We start from the raw sequence: 17085 nt of genomic DNA on the forward strand, positions 1-17085 counted from the left end.
AAAAACAGTAAAAAGTGAAGACATCAAAAGCAGAAAATCAATGAAATGGAAAGTTAATTCTTCACTAAGATCCATAAAACTGATAAACTTCTCAGAAGACTAAGAATAAAACAGAGAAGACACAAATCACTGATATCAAAATGCAAGGGGTCATTACTACTGGTCCAAGGTATGTTGAGAGGAAAACAAAGGAACACAAGGAACCACTCCCCTGACAACCCACAAAACATGAACCAAGTCCTTGAAAAACAACCCACAAAAAAAAAAAAAAACCCCACAAAAGAAATGGGTGATGCGAACATGCCACACCTACTAGATAGATTACATCGGTAATTAGTAAACTCACAGTCCAGAAAGCACCAGGCACAGAGGGGTTCACGGGTGAATTCTTCCAGACCTTTTCAGGAGAAATCACACTGGTTCTCCATAATCTCCTCCAGAAAATAGAAGCAGAGGGAGTACTTCGCAAAAATTACAGGGCAAGACTTAATAAAACTACTAGGAGTGTCAAAGGAAGTGAAAACGGAGCTAGACACAGGGCAATATGAATTAATGAACCTGGGAAGGACAAAGATAGGGAGAACAGTGAGCATGTGCTGAAGACACTATGGGAGAGCGTCTGGTGAAATTTTGATCTTAGACAAGCGCCTAGGTAAAGAAATAATGGGATAAGATTTCTAAACCCCACTATGTGCTTAAGAGTCATCCTCACCTTCCTCTGCTCTTTTTCATCGTCCTTGATCAACTCCCGCTGGTCACCCCATCTTCATAATCGTCATCGTCCAGGGGTCCCCTCCCCAGGAGAGTCGTCTGCGCCCCCTCAGACTCCATCTCCACTTTAGTTCCACCTTTCTTCAGGAAGCTGCTGCACGGCTCCTCTTCCAATCAATCATTCTTCATCACTACTGCTTGTTTGCTCTGCTCCTTTTTCAATTTTTTCCAGGCTTTCCAGAATAGAATCCACTTTTTGTTTTATTTGGGTCAGCTCCTTCTTCATGGCCTGAAGGTCATCTCCTTTCAACTTTCCAGACTTAGAAGAAGATCCCCTCTGTCCACTCTTAGAATTGAAACCACTTTTGCCCCTTCGGGAGGTGTTTCCTGACACATGCTGGCGTTTAGAGGGCACTATGCCCTAGCAATAGGAGGAGGAGGAGGAGGAGAACCTGGTGGGTAGCTGCACATACTGTCTCAGTAATCACGTTGAAAACCATAGTCCAAGGCAAGAGAGGAGCTGAGCACAGGGGCAGAGAAGGGTGCTCTGTGCTGACTCTACACCTCTGCTGCAGACCGTGAGCAGAGGGGACGGAGGAGGGTGCTCTGTGCTGACCCTACACCTCTGCTGCAGACCGTGAGCAGAGGGGACGGAGGAGGGTGCTCTGTGCTGACCCTACACCTCTGCTGCAGACCGTGAGCAGAGGGGACGGAGGAGGGTGCTCTGTGCTGACCCTACACCTCTGCTGCAGACCGTGAGCAGAGGGGACGGAGGAGGGTGCTCTGTGCTGACCCTACACCTCTGCTGCAGACCGTGAGCAGAGGGGACGGAGGAGGGTGCTCTGTGCTGACCCTACACCTCTGCTGCAGACCGTGAGCAGAGGGGACGGAGGAGGGTGCTCTGTGCTGACCCTACACCTCTGCTGCAGACCGTGAGCAGAGGGGACGGAGAAGGGTGTTCTGTGCTGACCCTACACCTCTGCTGCAGACCATTTCACACCTGCTTTTCCTCTCTTCACTTTTGGCTCTGCAGCCAGATTAATCCAAAACCTGGCCGGCAATCATTCTGCCATCCTCTCCTGCTACATCAGCCGGCCATTTCTCTCATTGACACACTGGACGAAGGCAAAGCCCTTATGGTCAGAGCCATACTGTGAGAAGTTTGCCTCCACATCAGACTTCTGGACCACCAGAGTGTTGAGATTCCCAATGAATACACGGGAATTCCTGGAGCCTGCATCATTCTTGTTGGTAAGTTGTTAGCCATGGTGATTGATCAGGTTCCTCACAAAGTTGCAAGAATGTAGCTGAAGATCAGAAAACTCTCACAGGAGGAGGGAGGGCGAAGAGATTCGGTTCTGAATCTCCCACTCCCAGATTCTATGTGAAGAAGCCGACTGTGGCTCGAGGCCAGCAAGGCGGCCGCAGCTGCTCGGCCTTCGTCTTTCACCGTGAGTGCTTCTTAACTCATTCTGAGGTCAGTATTACCCTAAACGAAAATCAGGCACAGACATCATGTAAAATAAAACTGCAGAAAAACAAGTTTCATGAACATAGAAGCAAAAGTCCTCGACAAAAAGGCTAATCAAATCCAACAATATGTAAAAAATATATTAACCACAAACATGGGGGTGTTATTCTAGGTATACAAATTGACATTTGAAAATCACTATTTTCCATCACATCAACAGGCTAACAAAGAAAAATCATATTGTCATACCAAATAGATACATAAAAAGTCTTTGGCAAAATTCAACACATATTCATAATTAGTTTTAAAAAACTCTGAGCAAACTGGGAAATAAAAGGGAATTTCCTTGTCTTGCTAAAGAACATCTACAAAAAGGAACTACAATCAATCTCATAGTAATGGTCAAAAACTAGATGCTTCTACTAAAACTGGAACAAAGCGAGGACATCCCTTGTCCCCACACCTGTTCAGTTTTGCTCTAGGAGTCCTTGATAATACAATGAGACAAAAACTGGAAACAAAGATATACAGATGTAGGACAGACAAATATATTTGTCCTTGTTTACAGGTGGCATGATTGTTTATGTAGAAAATCTCAAAGAATCAACCAAAAAAAATTTCTCAGTCCAATAGGTGAGAAAAATCACATGACATAAGACCAATACACAAAAACAAAAGTCAACAGCTTTCTTAAACACCAGAAATAATTAGAATTTGAAATTAAAAACACAATACCACGTGCAATAGCACCAAAAAATTAAATGCACAGGAAAATGTGATGAAAGATATCAAAGAAGATTTACATAATTGGTAGATATTCCATGTTCGTGTACAAGAAAACAAATTTTGCCAAGATGTCAGGTTCTTCTCAAAGTGATCTGCAGACTCAACACAATCCAAATCAAAATCTCAGCAAGCTATTTTGCAGGCATTGACAACATATTCTAAAATGTAAGTAAAAGCAAAAGATTCAGAGTAGCCAGCATAACATTGAAAGAGAAGAATGAAGTTGAACCACTGACGTTACCTGACTTGAAGACTTCCTTTGAAGCTGCAGTATGGAGTCAGCATGAAAAAGAAACAGAGAAGCAGATAAGCGGGCAGAGTAGAGCACTCAGAAACACCAGTACAGATCCCATTAACCCACCCCTGACCAGGAGCAAGGCGACTAATGGAGCAACGTGATGTGGGCACAGCCTGGAAACCCACTCGCAAAAAGCAAGCCCTTCTCAGAATTAACCCAAAATGGGTCTGAGACCCAAGTGCAAATTGTAAGACTATGAAACTACTAGAAGATAACAGAGGAGAAAACACAGGTGACCCTGGGTTTGTCAATGACTTTTAGCTATACCAAGAGCACGATCAAAGAAAGAAAAAGAAACTGTTCAATTGGACTTCATCAAAATTAAGCATCTGCTCTGCAAGACACTGTTGGGAGTATAAGAAGACAACTCAGGGACTTTGAGAAAAATCTTCACAAACCACCTGTCTGATAAAGGATTAGTATCTAAAATATATGAAGAACTCTTAAAACTCAACAGTAAGGGAAAAAATTTTAATTTATGAAATAACTGAACAGATACCCATGTAACAGTGGACCACTGTTACAGACTCAAGCAGTTGATTGCTGGATCTGTCTTCCCATGGTTGAATCCTCTATGGACCACAGTGACCCCTTTGTACATCCAGTTAGGAACTTCACTCAGATCCCAGATGGAGTCTGGATGCCAACACAGGACCTCAGAGTCTGCACACTTACACATCGGGTTGGAGTAATGCATTACCCAGCTGAAACTAATGTTCCCTGTCTAGCCCTTCCTCTTGTTGCCTCAATAACACTTACCTGGTCCACAGGGGAATGCAAATTCTAGAGTGTCTTGATGAGAACCCTCCTGAGCAAGACAACTTCCTCTGTGTGTACAAAGGTCACCCAGGCTCATACAGAGAAAATGAAGCAGTACTGGATTATTTCTTCCCAGATGATTCCTGGATGAAACACACAGGACTTAAAGCCAGAGTTTACTTCCTCATGGGGGACCTACTGGATTTCTTTATAGGAACAATGGTCTTCTGTGCCCCGGCAGGACATGGGTTTGTGTGTAAGATTAATAATTATCCCTGGGCTACTGAATGCCTCAGGAACTTCACAAAGTTTTCCAGGAAATTTAGTGACCATTCTCAATTCAATCTTTAAATGAATCTGCTCACTGGACAAGTTTGTTAAAACTCCTTACACAACTGGCCAAGGACCTACCAGGGTGAATCCATGATGGCAATGAATACTTCTTTGGCTACACTCTACAACCTTGGTGGGAAGTTGGGGCACATCATTGAGTCCAAATCTGTCAAACACTCTGATCATTTTGGCCAATGAAACAGTCTTCTCTCTTACAAATTTACAACCTCTCTGAACTCCTTGACCAAAGTAGTATTATATAACTGAATGGCTTTTGACTGACAGCCAAGAAAGGGGCAGGTGTGCTACAGCAAAACATCCTACTACATGTCTACGAATGCCTATTCACATGAGGTGACTAGTAATGAAAAGACACCCAACCAGCAAGTGGGCCGCAAGAGACACTTGACCACTAAACCCTTCTGATGAGAAGGAAAAGGGTCTAGGTGCCTGGTTCTCGGACCTATTTGCCTGGACACAGGAGGGATCAACTGCATCTGATCCTTCTGACTGTCCCTTCATCTTGCCTCTGTGTATCCTTCTGACCGTCCATTGATCATGCCTCTGTGTATCCTTTTGACCGTCTCTTCATCTTACCTCTGTGTATCCTTCTGATTATCCCTTCATCATGCCTCAGTGTATCCTTCTGACTGTCCCTTCATCAAAATTCTATGTATCCTTCTGACTGTCTCCTTATCATGCCTCTGTGTATCCTTCTGACTGTTGCTTCATGATATCTCTGGGTATCCGTCCGACTGTTCCTTCATGATGTCTCTGTGTATCCTTCTGATTGTTCCTTCATGATGTCTCTGTGTATCCTTTGACTGTCCCTTCATCATGCCTCTGTGTATCCTTCTGACTCTCTCCCCATCATACCTCTGTGTATCCTTCTGACTGTCCCTTCATCATGCCTCTGAGGATCCTTCTGACTGTCCCTTCATCATGCCTCTGTGTATCCTTCTGACTGTCCCTTAATCATGACTCTGTGTATGCTTCTGACTGTCTCTTCATCATGCCTCTGTATATCCTTCTGACTGTCCCTTCATCATGCCTCTGTGTATCCTTCTGACTGTCTCTTCATCATGCCTCTGTGTATCCTTCGGACTGTTCCTTCATGATGTCTCACGGTATCCTTCTGACTGTCTCTTCATCATGCCTCTGTGTATCCATCTGACTGTCCCTTCATCATGTCTCTGTGTATTCTTCTGACTGTTCCTTCATGATGTCTCTGGGTATCCTTCTGACTGTTCCTTCAACAGATCTTTGTGTATCCATCTGATGATCCCTTCATCATGCCACTGTATATCCTTCTGACTGTCTCTTCATCATACCATTGTGTATCCATCTGATTATCCCTTTATCATTACTCTGTGTATCCTACTGACACTCCATTCATCATGCCTCTGTGTACACTTCTGACTTTCCCTTCATCATGCCTCTGGGTATCCTTCTGTCTCTTCATCATGCCTCTGTGTATCCTTCTGACTGTCTCTTCATCATGCCTCAGTGTATCCTTCTGACTGTCTCTTCATCATGCTTCAGTGTATCATTCTGACTGTCCCTTCATCATGCCTCAGTGTTACCTTCTGAGTGTCCCTTCATCATGATTCTGTTTATCCTTCTGTTTGTTCATCATGCTTCAGTGTATCCTTCTGACTGTCTCTTCATCATACCTCTGTGTATCCATCTGATATCCCTTCATCATGCCTCTGTGTATCCTTCTGACTGTCTCTTCATCATACCTCTGTGTGTACTTCTGACTGTCTCTTTATCATGCCTCTGTGTATCCATCTGACTGTCCCTTCATCATGCCTCTGTGTATCCTTCTGACTGTCCCTTCATCATGCCTCTGTGTATCCTTCTGACTGTCACTTCATCATGCCTCTGTGTATCCATCTGATTAGCCTTTCATCATGCCTCTGTGTATCCTTCTGACTGTCTCTTCATCATGCCTCTGTGTATCCTTCTGACTGTCTCTTCATCATGCCTCGGTGTATCCATCTGATTATCCCTTCATCATGCCTCTGTGTATCCATCTGACTGTCCCTTCATCATGCCTCTGTGTATCCTTCTGACTGTCCCTTCATCATGCCTCTGTGTATCCATCTGACTGTCCCTTCATCATGCCTCTGTGTATCCTTCTGACTGTCTCTTCATCATGCCTCTGTGTATCCTTCTGACTGTCTCTTCGTCATGCCTCTGTGTATCCTTCTGACTGTTCCGTCATTATATCTCTGGGTATCCTTCTGACTGTATCTTCATCATGGGTCTGTGTATCCTTCTGACAGTCTCCTCATCATGCCTTGTGTATCCTCCTGATTGTCTCTTCATCATACCTCTGTGTATCCATCTGATTATCCCTTCATCATGCCTCTGTGTATCCATCTGACTGTCCCTTCATCATGCCTCTGTGTATCCTTCTGACTGTCCCTTCATCATGCCTCTGTGTATCCATCTGACTGTCCCTTCATCATGCCTCTGTGTATCCTTCTGACTGTCTCTTCATCATGCCTCTGTGTATCCTTCTGACTGTCTCTTCGTCATGCCTCTGTGTATCCTTCTGACTGTTCCGTCATTATATCTCTGGGTATCCTTCTGACTGTATCTTCATCATGGGTCTGTGTATCCTTCTGACAGTCTCCTCATCATGCCTTGTGTATCCTCCTGATTGTCTCTTCATCATACCTCTGTGTATCCATCTGATTATCCCTTCATCATTACTCTGTGTATCCTTCGGACTGTTCCTTCATGATGTCTCACGGTATCCTTCTGACTGTCTCTTCATCGTACCTCTGTGTATCCATCTGACTGTCCCTTCATCATGTCTTGTGTATCCTTCTGACTGTTCCTTCATGATGTCTCTGGGTATCCTTCTGACTGTTCCTTCATCAGATCTTTGTATATCCATCTGATTATCCCTTCATCATGCGACTGTATATCCTTCTGACTGTCTCTTCATCATACCTCTGTGTATCCATCTGATTATCTCTTCATCATTACTCTGTGTATCCTACTGACACTCCATTCATCATGCCTCTGTGTATACTTCTGACTTTCTCTTCATCATGCCTCTGTGTATCCTTCTGTCTCTTCATCATGCCTCTGTGTATCCTTCTGACTGTCCCTTCATCATGCCTCTGTGTATCCATCTGACTGTCCCTTCATCATGCCTCTGTGTATCCATCTGACTGTCCCTTCATCATGCCTCTGTGTGTCCTTCTGACTGTCCCTTCATCATGCCTCTGTGTATCCTTCTGACTGTCTCTTCATCATGCCTCAGTGTATCCTTCTGACTGTCCCTTCATCATGCCTCTGTGTATCCATCTGACTGTCCCTTCATCATGCCTCTGTGTATCCTTCTGACTGTCTCTTCATTATGCCTCAGTGTATCCTTCTGACTGTCCCTTCATCATGCCTCTGTGTATCCATCTGACTGTCCCTTCATCATGCCTCTGTGTGTCCTTCTGACTGTCCCTTCATCATGCCTCTGTGTATCCATCTGACTGTCCCTTCATCATGCCTCTGTGTATCCATCTGACTGTCCCTTCATCATGCCTCTGTGTATCCTTCTGACTGTCCCTTCATCATGCCTCTGTGATCCATCTGACTGTCCCTTCATCATGCCTCTGTGTATCCTTCTGACTGTCTCTTCATCATGCCTCGGTGTATCCTTCTGACTGTCCTTTCATCATGCCTCTGTGTATCCTTCTGACTGTCTCTTCATCATACCTTGGTGTATCCTTCTGACTGTCCCTTCATCATGCCTCTGTGTATCCATCTGACTGTCCCTTCATCATGCCTCTGTGTGTCCTTCTGACTGTCCCTTCATCATGCCTCTGTGTATCCTTCTGACTGTCTCTTCATCATGCCTCAGTGTATCCTTCTGACTGTCCCTTCATCATGCCTCTGTGTATCCATCTGACTGTCCCTTCATCATGCCTCTGTGTATCCTTCTGACTGTCTCTTCATTATGCCTCAGTGTATCCTTCTGACTGTCCCTTCATCATGCCTCTGTGTATCCATCTGACTGTCCCTTCATCATGCCTCTGTGTGTCCTTCTGACTGTCCCTTCATCATGCCTCTGTGTATCCATCTGACTGTCCCTTCATCATGCCTCTGTGTATCCATCTGACTGTCCCTTCATCATGCCTCTGTGTATCCTTCTGACTGTCCCTTCATCATGCCTCTGTGATCCATCTGACTGTCCCTTCATCATGCCTCTGTGTATCCTTCTGACTGTCTCTTCATCATGCCTCGGTGTATCCTTCTGACTGTCCTTTCATCATGCCTCTGTGTATCCTTCTGACTGTCTCTTCATCATACCTTGGTGTATCCTTCTGACTGTCCCTTCATCATGCCTCTGTGTATCCATCTGACTGTCCCTTCATCATGCCTCTGTGTATCCTTCTGACTGTCTCTTCATCATGCCTCGGTGTATCCTTCTGACTGTCCCTTCATCATGCCTCTGTGTATCCATCTGACTGTCCCTTCATCATGCCTCTGTGTATCTTTCTGCTTGTGTCTTCATCATGCCTCGGTGTATTCTTCTGACTGTTCCTTCATTATATCTCTGGGTATTCTCCTGACTGTCTCTTTGTCATACCTCTGTGTATCCATCTGATTATCCCTTTATCATGCCTCTGTGTATCCATCTGACTGTCCCTTCATCATGCCTCTGTGTATCCTTCTGACTGTCTCTTCAGCATGCCTCTGTGTATCCTTCTGATTGTTCCTTTATTATATATCTGGGTATCCTTCTGACTGTCTCTTCGTCATACCTCTGTGTATCCATCTGATTATCCCTTCATCATGCCTCTGTGTATCCTTCTGACTATCTCTTCATCATGCATCTGTGTATCCTTCTGACTGTCTCTTCATCATGCCTCTGTGTATCCTTCTGACTCTCCCTTCATCATGCCTCCATGTATCCTTTTGACTGTCCGTTCACCATGCCTCTGTATATTCTTCTGACTATCCGTTCCTCAGAACCCTGTGTATCCATCTGATTGTCTCTTCATCATTCTTCAGTGTATCCTTCTGACTATCCCTTCATCATGCCTCAGTGTTACCTTCTGAGTGTCCCTTCATCATGTTTCTGTTTATCCTTCTGTCTCTTCATCATTCCTCTCTGTATCCCTCTAATTGTCCCTTCATCATGCCTCAGTGTATCTTTTTGACTGTCTCTTTATCATGTGTATCGTTCTGACTGTCTCTTCATCATACCTCTGTTTATCCATCTGATTATCCCTTCAACATGCCTCTGTGTATCCTTCTGATTTTCTCTTCATCATACCTCTTTGTATCTTTCTGACTGTCTCTTTGTCATGCCTCTGTATATCCATCTGATATCCCTTCATCATGCCTCTGTGTATCCTTCTGACTGTCTCTTTATCATGCCTCTGTGTATCCTTCTGACTGTCTCTTTATCATGCCTCTGTGTGTCCTTCTGACCGTCTCTTCATCATGCCTCTGTGTATCCATCTGATTATCCCTTCATCATGCCTCTGTGTATCCTTTGACTGTCTCTTCATCATGCCTCTGTGTATCCTTTGACTGTCTCTTCATCATGCCTCTGTGTATCCTTTGACTGTCTCTTCATCATGCCTCTGTGTATCCTTCTGACTGTTCCTTCATGATGTCTCTGGGTATCCTTCTGACTGTCTCTTCATCATGCCTCTGTGTATCCATCTGATTATCCCTTCATCATGCCTCTGTGTATCCTTCTGACTGTTCCTTCATTATGTCTCTGGATATCCTTCTGTCTCTTCATCATACCTCTGTGTATTCATCTGATTATCCCTTCATCACGCCTCTCTGTATCCTTCTGACTGTCCCTTCATCATGCCTCTGTGTATCCTTCTGACTCTTCATCATGCCTCTGTGTATCCTTCTGACTGTCCCTCATCATACCTCTGTGAATCCATCTGATTATCCCTTCATCATGCTTTTGTGCATCCCTCTGACTCTCTCTTCATAATGCCTCTTTGTATTCTTCTGACTGTCCCTTCATCATGCCTGTGTGTATCCATCTGATTATCCCTTCATCATGTCTCTGTGTATCCTTCTTACTGTCCCTTCATCATGACTCAGTGTATCATTCTGACTGTCTCTTCATCAAGCCTCAGTGTATCCTTCTGACTGTCTCTTCGTCATGCCTCTGCGGATCCTTCTGACTCTCCCTTCATCATGCATCTCTGTAGGCTTCTGACTGTCCCTTCATATTGCCTCTGTGTATCCTTCTGACTGTTCCTTCCTCATGCCTCTGTGTATCCTTCTGACTGTCTCTTCGTCATGCCTCAGTGTATCCTCCTGATTATCCCTTCATCATGGCTCTGCGTATCCTTCTGACTGTCCCTTCATCATGCCTCTGTGTATCCTTCTGACTGTCTCTCCATCATGCCTCTGTGTATCCTTCTGAATGTCCTTTCAACATGCCTCTGTGTATCCTACTGACACTCCATTCATCATGCCTCTGTGTATCCTTCTGACTGTCCCTTCATCATGCCTCTGTGTATCCTACTGACACTCCATTCATCATGCCTCTGTGTATCCTTCTGACTGTCTCTTCATCATGCCTCTGTGTGTCCTTCTGACCGTCTCTTCATCATGCCTCTGTGTATCCTTCTGATTGTCTTTTCATCATGCCTCAGTGTATCCTTCTGACTCTCCCTTCATCATGCCTCAGTGTATCCTTCTGATTGTCTCTTCATCATGCCTCAGTGTACACTTTTACTGTCTCTTCTTCATACCTTCTTGTATCCTTCTGTCTCTTCATCATACCTCTGTGAGTCCTTCTGACTGTCCCTTCATCATGCCTCTGTGTATCCTTCTGACTGTCCCTTCATCATGCCTCAGTGTATCATTCTGATTGTCCCTTCATCATGCCTCAGTGTATCCTTCTGATTGTCTCTTCATCATGCCTCAGTGTATACTTTTACTGTCTCTTCTTCATACCTTCTTGTTTCCTTCTGTCTCTTCATCATACCTCTGTGTATCCTTCTGACTCTCCTTTCAACATGCCTCTGTGTATCCTTCTGACTGACTCTTCATCATGCCTCTGTTTATTCCTCTGTCTCATTCTTCTTGCCTCTGTCTACATAGTTTTTCCATTTGCCTCTTTTGCCCTCCTCCCTTTGCAACTATGCAACGAAAGACCAGAACTATTGGCCACCACCAGTGGAAACCATCCCTTATAAAGTCCTCCACTTTTGTCCATTCTCAGCATGATATAGCTTGGAGATGTCCTCTCCCATTTTTCCATTGAAATCGAATATAGAAATTGGCAGTGTGGAAGTGTAGCAGTGGTCCACTGCACCTTTTCAACATATCTCTGAGTCTTTCTTTTAAAAGGGACAAGTTTTCTATTTTTCCCCTCTCCCTCTCCCCGTCTCTAAACTGGGGAAGGGAGCAAGACTACCCTGAGCTATCTGTGCTCTACAGGATGGAGATCTCTGCCAGAGAATCTTGGACATGAAAAACTCCCCCATTAACAAGGGAGTGTTAACACACCATCGGGGTGGCCTTGGACTCTGTCAGGACACACCTGAAATGTATTCTTTGAAGAGTTCCTTTAAAACCCTCCAGTCCTTCCTGATGGGCAGAATCACAGCCTTTTGAACAGGAGTTCCCTGTTTCCCCTTTGCTAGCACAGTAATAAAACTTCTTTTTCCTTTTTCTTAAAACCATGTCCTCCTTATTGAATTGTCATTGGTGACAAGGACCAAGCTTTGGGCAACACCCACAAAGAAGATTTAAAAAGGTAAGTAAGCATATGAGAAGAAGCCCCACTGGAAAGGTCAGGCTCCAGAACACTGCCCACACCTGAAGCTGGGAGGGTTGTGCAACAGGGACACTTCCTGGGGGACAGCAAAGTGGTGCCACTGATCAGGAAGATGATTTGGAAGTTTCCTACAAAACTAAGCTTTCTCTTTCCACAGGCACCAACAATTGTGCTGCTTGGTATTTACCCACAGGAATTTAAAATTTGTGTCCGTGCATAAACCCACACGCGGCTGTTTACACGGCTTTACTCACCATTGGTACAACCTGGAAGCAACCAAGGCGTACTTCCGCAGCAAAGGGATGAACTGTGGCAGATCCAGACGGCGTTGGTATTCGGCTAAGAAGAGCTGAGCTCAAGCCCTGGAAAGCCATGGAGGGACCCAACATGCCCATGACTAAGGAGAGAAGCCAGTCTGAAGGGCTCACCCTGCAGGATTCCAGGGCACCATGTGGGAAAGGCAGCCCGTGGAGGCAGTGAGGGTCAGGTGTCCAGGGAGGGATGGAGGGAGGGCGGGAGAAGAGGAACAGCACATGACAGCATTCTGCCAGACGCTGCGACGGTGGGTACGTGTCCCTACACATCCATGCAGACCCACAGAATGGCTGGCACCAGGTGAACCACAGACATGGGTCCACAACCAGGTGGGTGGTAGACTGCAGCCTCGCATGGCCGCTGTGGCACACAGCAGGGAGGGGTGAGGGGCACCAGGAGCTCCTGTACTCTGCTCATTTTTCTCTAGATGCAGCTGCTCTAAAACATGGAGTCTATTGAGAACCAGACTCCCAGATGCTTCTCGCCCACAGCCACCTTGCCCCCTGTTCTGGGTAACCCCAAGGACCAGGTCTCTCTCCAGGTGTATCTGAAAGCCTCTGGCCCAGCTCCCTGAGCATTTCACGCTGGGGCATTGGAGGTGACGTAGACAGGCATGTCAGAGCCGAAGCCCCAAACGCCAACACAGTTGGGGCCATGCACTGTGGAGCCCAGAGTGCCCCAGGAGCATCACTGTGTCAGCCCCGAAAGCTCCGCCAGTGCTGGTGACCTCAAGAAACTGTGTTCTCTCCACCCTCCAAGGCCGAAGCATGGCTTTGCCGAGAGCGATACTGCTCTCTGGGAAGGTTGGCAGGCGGCTCTCCTTCCCCTACACAGCTCTTGGGGGACCAGGCCTCTGTTCTTGAGGAGGCAAAAATGGCTCCTCCTGACTAGAGTCCTACAGTGAGAGGTTGCATCTGGCCGTGACAGCAGAGCTGGGCAGGAGCTGCACCAGGCAGGCACCTGGAGAGGCGATGCAGGAAGGTGGTGTCTGCAGGAGGGCATCGCAGGAGCCTTCAGCAGCGCAGGGGCCGGAGAGGCCCGGGGAACTCAGCATCCTCGCACCCCAGCCACCATGCCGTGCCCCTAAAGAGGGCTTCTCGAGCCCTCCCACCCTTCCTCGGACCCCAGAGGACCCCAGTCACAGTACAGTTGCAGCCCAGGTGCAGGGCCTGACCTGGACAGGTCTGGGGGAAGAGACCTGTTGCTGGAGGAGGCCGAGAGCTTTCCCACCCAGGACACTGAGCTTCCTGAAGCTGCAGAAGAGCCCAGGACTGCAGCTCTCAGGTCGTGCACAGCAGGCTGAGCCAGTGCTTTGCTCTGAGGAGCAACTCCCTCAGCTGTTTAGTGTAGGAACAGCCAGTGGCCCTGAGGTGGAAGCCCAGCCTGCACCTGTGTCATCTGTCACCTGAGGGGTCCTAGGCAGTGCGGAGGCTTCCCTGACTGGCCTTTGACTTACGCTCTGAATCATCTTGAGCAGTGGGCCAAGCACGTCTCAGGAACTGTGCTTCAAAGCTCAAGCCCAGACACTCCTGGGGCACAGAGCTCCACTGGGTCCCCAACCTGGGGAGCCCCCAACCTGAGGAGGCCAGAGGCGCCAGTGCTGTGAGCCTTCAGCAACTGAGACGAGAATCAGAGGACCAAGCCTCCTGCTCCCAGAAACCCAGAAGCACAAGCCCAGGTCCCAGTCCACAACAGCTGCCCACCACCAACCACTCCCTGGCCTCGTGCTGGTATCCATGGAAGTCCACAGCTGGGATGGGAAAGGGCCGGCAAGGCTCTCCACAGCCCAGTTCTTCACAGGGTGTTTGCGGGGGTGGGGGCATGTAACTTTTTTTTTTTTTTTTTAACTAAAGTTTAATATCCAGGCTTTTAAAAGACAAAAAGAAACTTTAAATGTCTTTAAAGTTGCAAGTTAAGATGGCCTTAGAGACGTGGACAAGTGAGGACCCCTGTGGTCGTGCCCAGGGGCCCAGGTCAGGAGGACCAGGAGTCACCCTTCCACCAGGGTGCTTCCTGCCTTGGAGGTGCGAGGGGCTTCCAGTGAGTGAAGGATGCACCTTTCACTCTGTTCTAATCCACGGTCCCAGGGGTCCCCTAGATGAACCACCAGGTATCTGGCTTCTACTCACAGGAGCCACTCAGTCCTCAGCCTCAGAAGCCTCTGCAGTCACAGGTGGAGGTGCCAGAAGCCTGCGGTCCTGTGGGGGTCCACAGGTGGGAAGCCCGGAGGCCCTGGACACCTGCAGGGGGAAGCACTAAGGGGAGTGGTTGGAGACCACCTGGGGGCAGGGAGGTAGGCCTCCGCTGGAAACAGGCCTGGTGGGAGAGCGCCTGGGACCCCAGCCACAAGCGCCAGACCTCCCTCCACCACGACCCCCAAGGGCTCTGTGGTTCTGGAGGGGCTGGAAGAAAGCCTGAGCGCAGAGAAGGGAAGGGGTGGACAGAGCCTCGGCCGGGCATCCTTTCTGAGGCGAGCCAGCTCTGCTGGTGGCCATGCTGACCCGGCTCCCCTCCATCAAGGTTCCTCGGCTCTCAGCCTCCTGGGCAGCCACATTCCTACCCTGAGCTCTGGGCGCCCAGTGGTCCTCAGAAGACCCCTGTCCAAGGGGTCCCATCTGTTAGTCACCCTCCAGTCCTTTGCCTCACCCAAGGAAAGATGAAACTTCCTGACTCCCGCCTGCCTGTATCTGATGGTTACCACAGTTACTTCTGCAAGTCCACCCACCACCCAGGACACACGTCCCTTCGCCCACCCACCCAGGGCAGTGTTTTCAGTTTGCAGGCTCCCAGCAATATTTATGGCGTGAACCATTCTGACACTCACAGTGACCCTCTAGGGTGGAAGACCAAGGGCTGCCACTTACAAATGCACCAAGTTCATTGGCCTGCCCAGACGAGTTTTCCAATGGACCAAGGTCCAATCTTTCAGAAGCTAAGCTGCAAGCCTGACGTCCAGATCTTGTTTCTCATATGGTTCCCCACCAGAAGGACACTGACAGATAAGGGATCGGAGTGGTCAAACGAAAACGGTGAACTCAATGAGGTGAAAAGTGAAGGGCTGAACCCAGGTAAAAGGTTCAAGACTGTGCTTTGTACTATTCTTATTATTATAACTTCTGTCTTTGAAATCGTTTCCGAATAAAATTTAAACAAACAAACAAACAAAAAAAGTCACCTGTTTTATTTCTCATTGCTAGTGCATTTCCACTCTCAGGGTAAACTCTTCCCCTGGACTGGCGCCCCGCGGTGGCCCAACCCCGTTTTCTGCAGGCGGCGCACCTCGTGGCTGCGCTTTGGGGAAAGGCTGCCTTCCCGGTGTCACCGGCCGCCGCTGGGTTCGCCACGCTGGGTTTTGCAGCTTCCCAGCCTGATTGCCTCTTTCGAGGCTGTCTGCTCCCCACGGAAACGTTTGCCCTGGAGTTTCCTTCTTTTGTTAACCCAACAACCAAGCGACTCCGTGGCTCCCACAGCAGCTCGCCCCCTAAAGGGTCGGTTTCTGGGGCGTCCTCGGGTGCTACAAAGGAGGGCACAGGTGGCGGCAGAGCGTCCGGGTTCTCGGCAAGGCGCACCAGGCGCCGCGTCCTCCTCGTCGAGGTTCTCCTTCTGGAGTCCTCGGCCCAGGGCGAGCATCCCTGTGCCCGCTCCGCGCTGCCGACGCGGCGGTCAGGGAGGCGGGGAGGGGCGGAGGCGGGAGGGGGCGCGCGAAGGGGACCCAGCGACCGAGCGGGGCGCGGGGCGCGGGGCGCGGAGGAGGGCGGCGCGCCGCGGGGCGGGGCGGGGCGCGGGGCGGGGCGGGCGGGCGGCGCGCCCGCGGGGGCCGAGGTTCGGCGCGGCGCTCGGAGCCCATGTTGGGGCTGGCGCGGCCGCGGGCGCTCGGGACGGAGGCGCGCGCTGAGCCCGGGATGAGGGCGCCCGCGCTGCTGACCTGCTGCTGCTGGCTGCTGGTCCCCGTGAGTGCGCCTCGAGCCCGCCGGGTCCTCTTGCGGAAGCGGGTGTGCGGCCGCCGCGCGCCCCCCGGGGTCGCAGCGCGGGCTGCGGGCGGGGCGGGGGCTGCGGGACCGGGTCCCCGGGAAGCCCCAACATCCCCCGTCAGGCGCGGCGGTCCGGCTCGGGCTGGGGAGGTGCGCGGGCCCCTTCCCCTTCCCCCCACGTCCCGGGTCTGCCCCAAGCGGGGTCCAGGCTCCTCCGAGACCCCGGCAGCCAGCGGGCCGCGGCCGGACCGTGCCCCGCGGGGCTGGGGTCCGAGCGCCCCGTGCGGGAGCGGCCGCGGCCACCTGCGCGGGCCGGCGTTCAGAGGGAAACTGGAGCCGCCTGGTCGCTTAATGCTGCCGGCCTCCAGGCCCTCGCCACCCGCGCGAGCTCGTCGTATGGGTCGGAAGAGGCGCGGCGTGGCTAGGAAAGTTTCCTTTGGGAAATAGCATGCTTTTTTTTTTTTTTTAAGATAGCTGTGCGAAAGGATAAACTGCCAGAAGTGTGCAGATGAGTGCAGCGCTGTTACCTGGTTCCCAGGAAATCTTTCCTTCATTTGAAAAACTTTTTTCCTTTTGAGGTTCGACCCCTTTTCCCGCTTTCCCCTCCCTAGGCCGAGGAGTGCGTGGCACACGCGGGCTTTACCTCACCGCCAGACCGTGT

General features: G+C 49.2%; 1 protein-coding gene and 1 pseudogene across 1 annotated transcript in view; one reads left to right on the forward strand and one right to left on the reverse strand.

Annotated features, from left to right (window-relative positions):
- Positions 1 to 695: 695 nt before the first annotated feature.
- Positions 696 to 1967, reverse strand: LOC124990534 (heterogeneous nuclear ribonucleoproteins C1/C2-like; annotated as a pseudogene).
- A 14308-nt stretch (positions 1968 to 16275) lies between these two features.
- Vipr2 (vasoactive intestinal peptide receptor 2) overlaps positions 16276 to 17085 on the forward strand; it is a 55802-nt gene continuing 54992 nt past the window's right edge. Inside the window, exon 1 of the mRNA XM_047561434.1 lies at positions 16276 to 16403. Within this exon, the coding sequence (XP_047417390.1) occupies positions 16299 to 16403 (105 nt within the window). The 5' untranslated portion in view covers positions 16276 to 16298. The remainder of the gene's footprint in view (positions 16404 to 17085) is intronic.

The sequence above is a fragment of the Sciurus carolinensis genome, chromosome 8 (genome assembly GCF_902686445.1).
Source record: "Sciurus carolinensis chromosome 8, mSciCar1.2, whole genome shotgun sequence".
Lineage (NCBI taxonomy): Eukaryota > Metazoa > Chordata > Mammalia > Rodentia > Sciuridae > Sciurus > Sciurus carolinensis.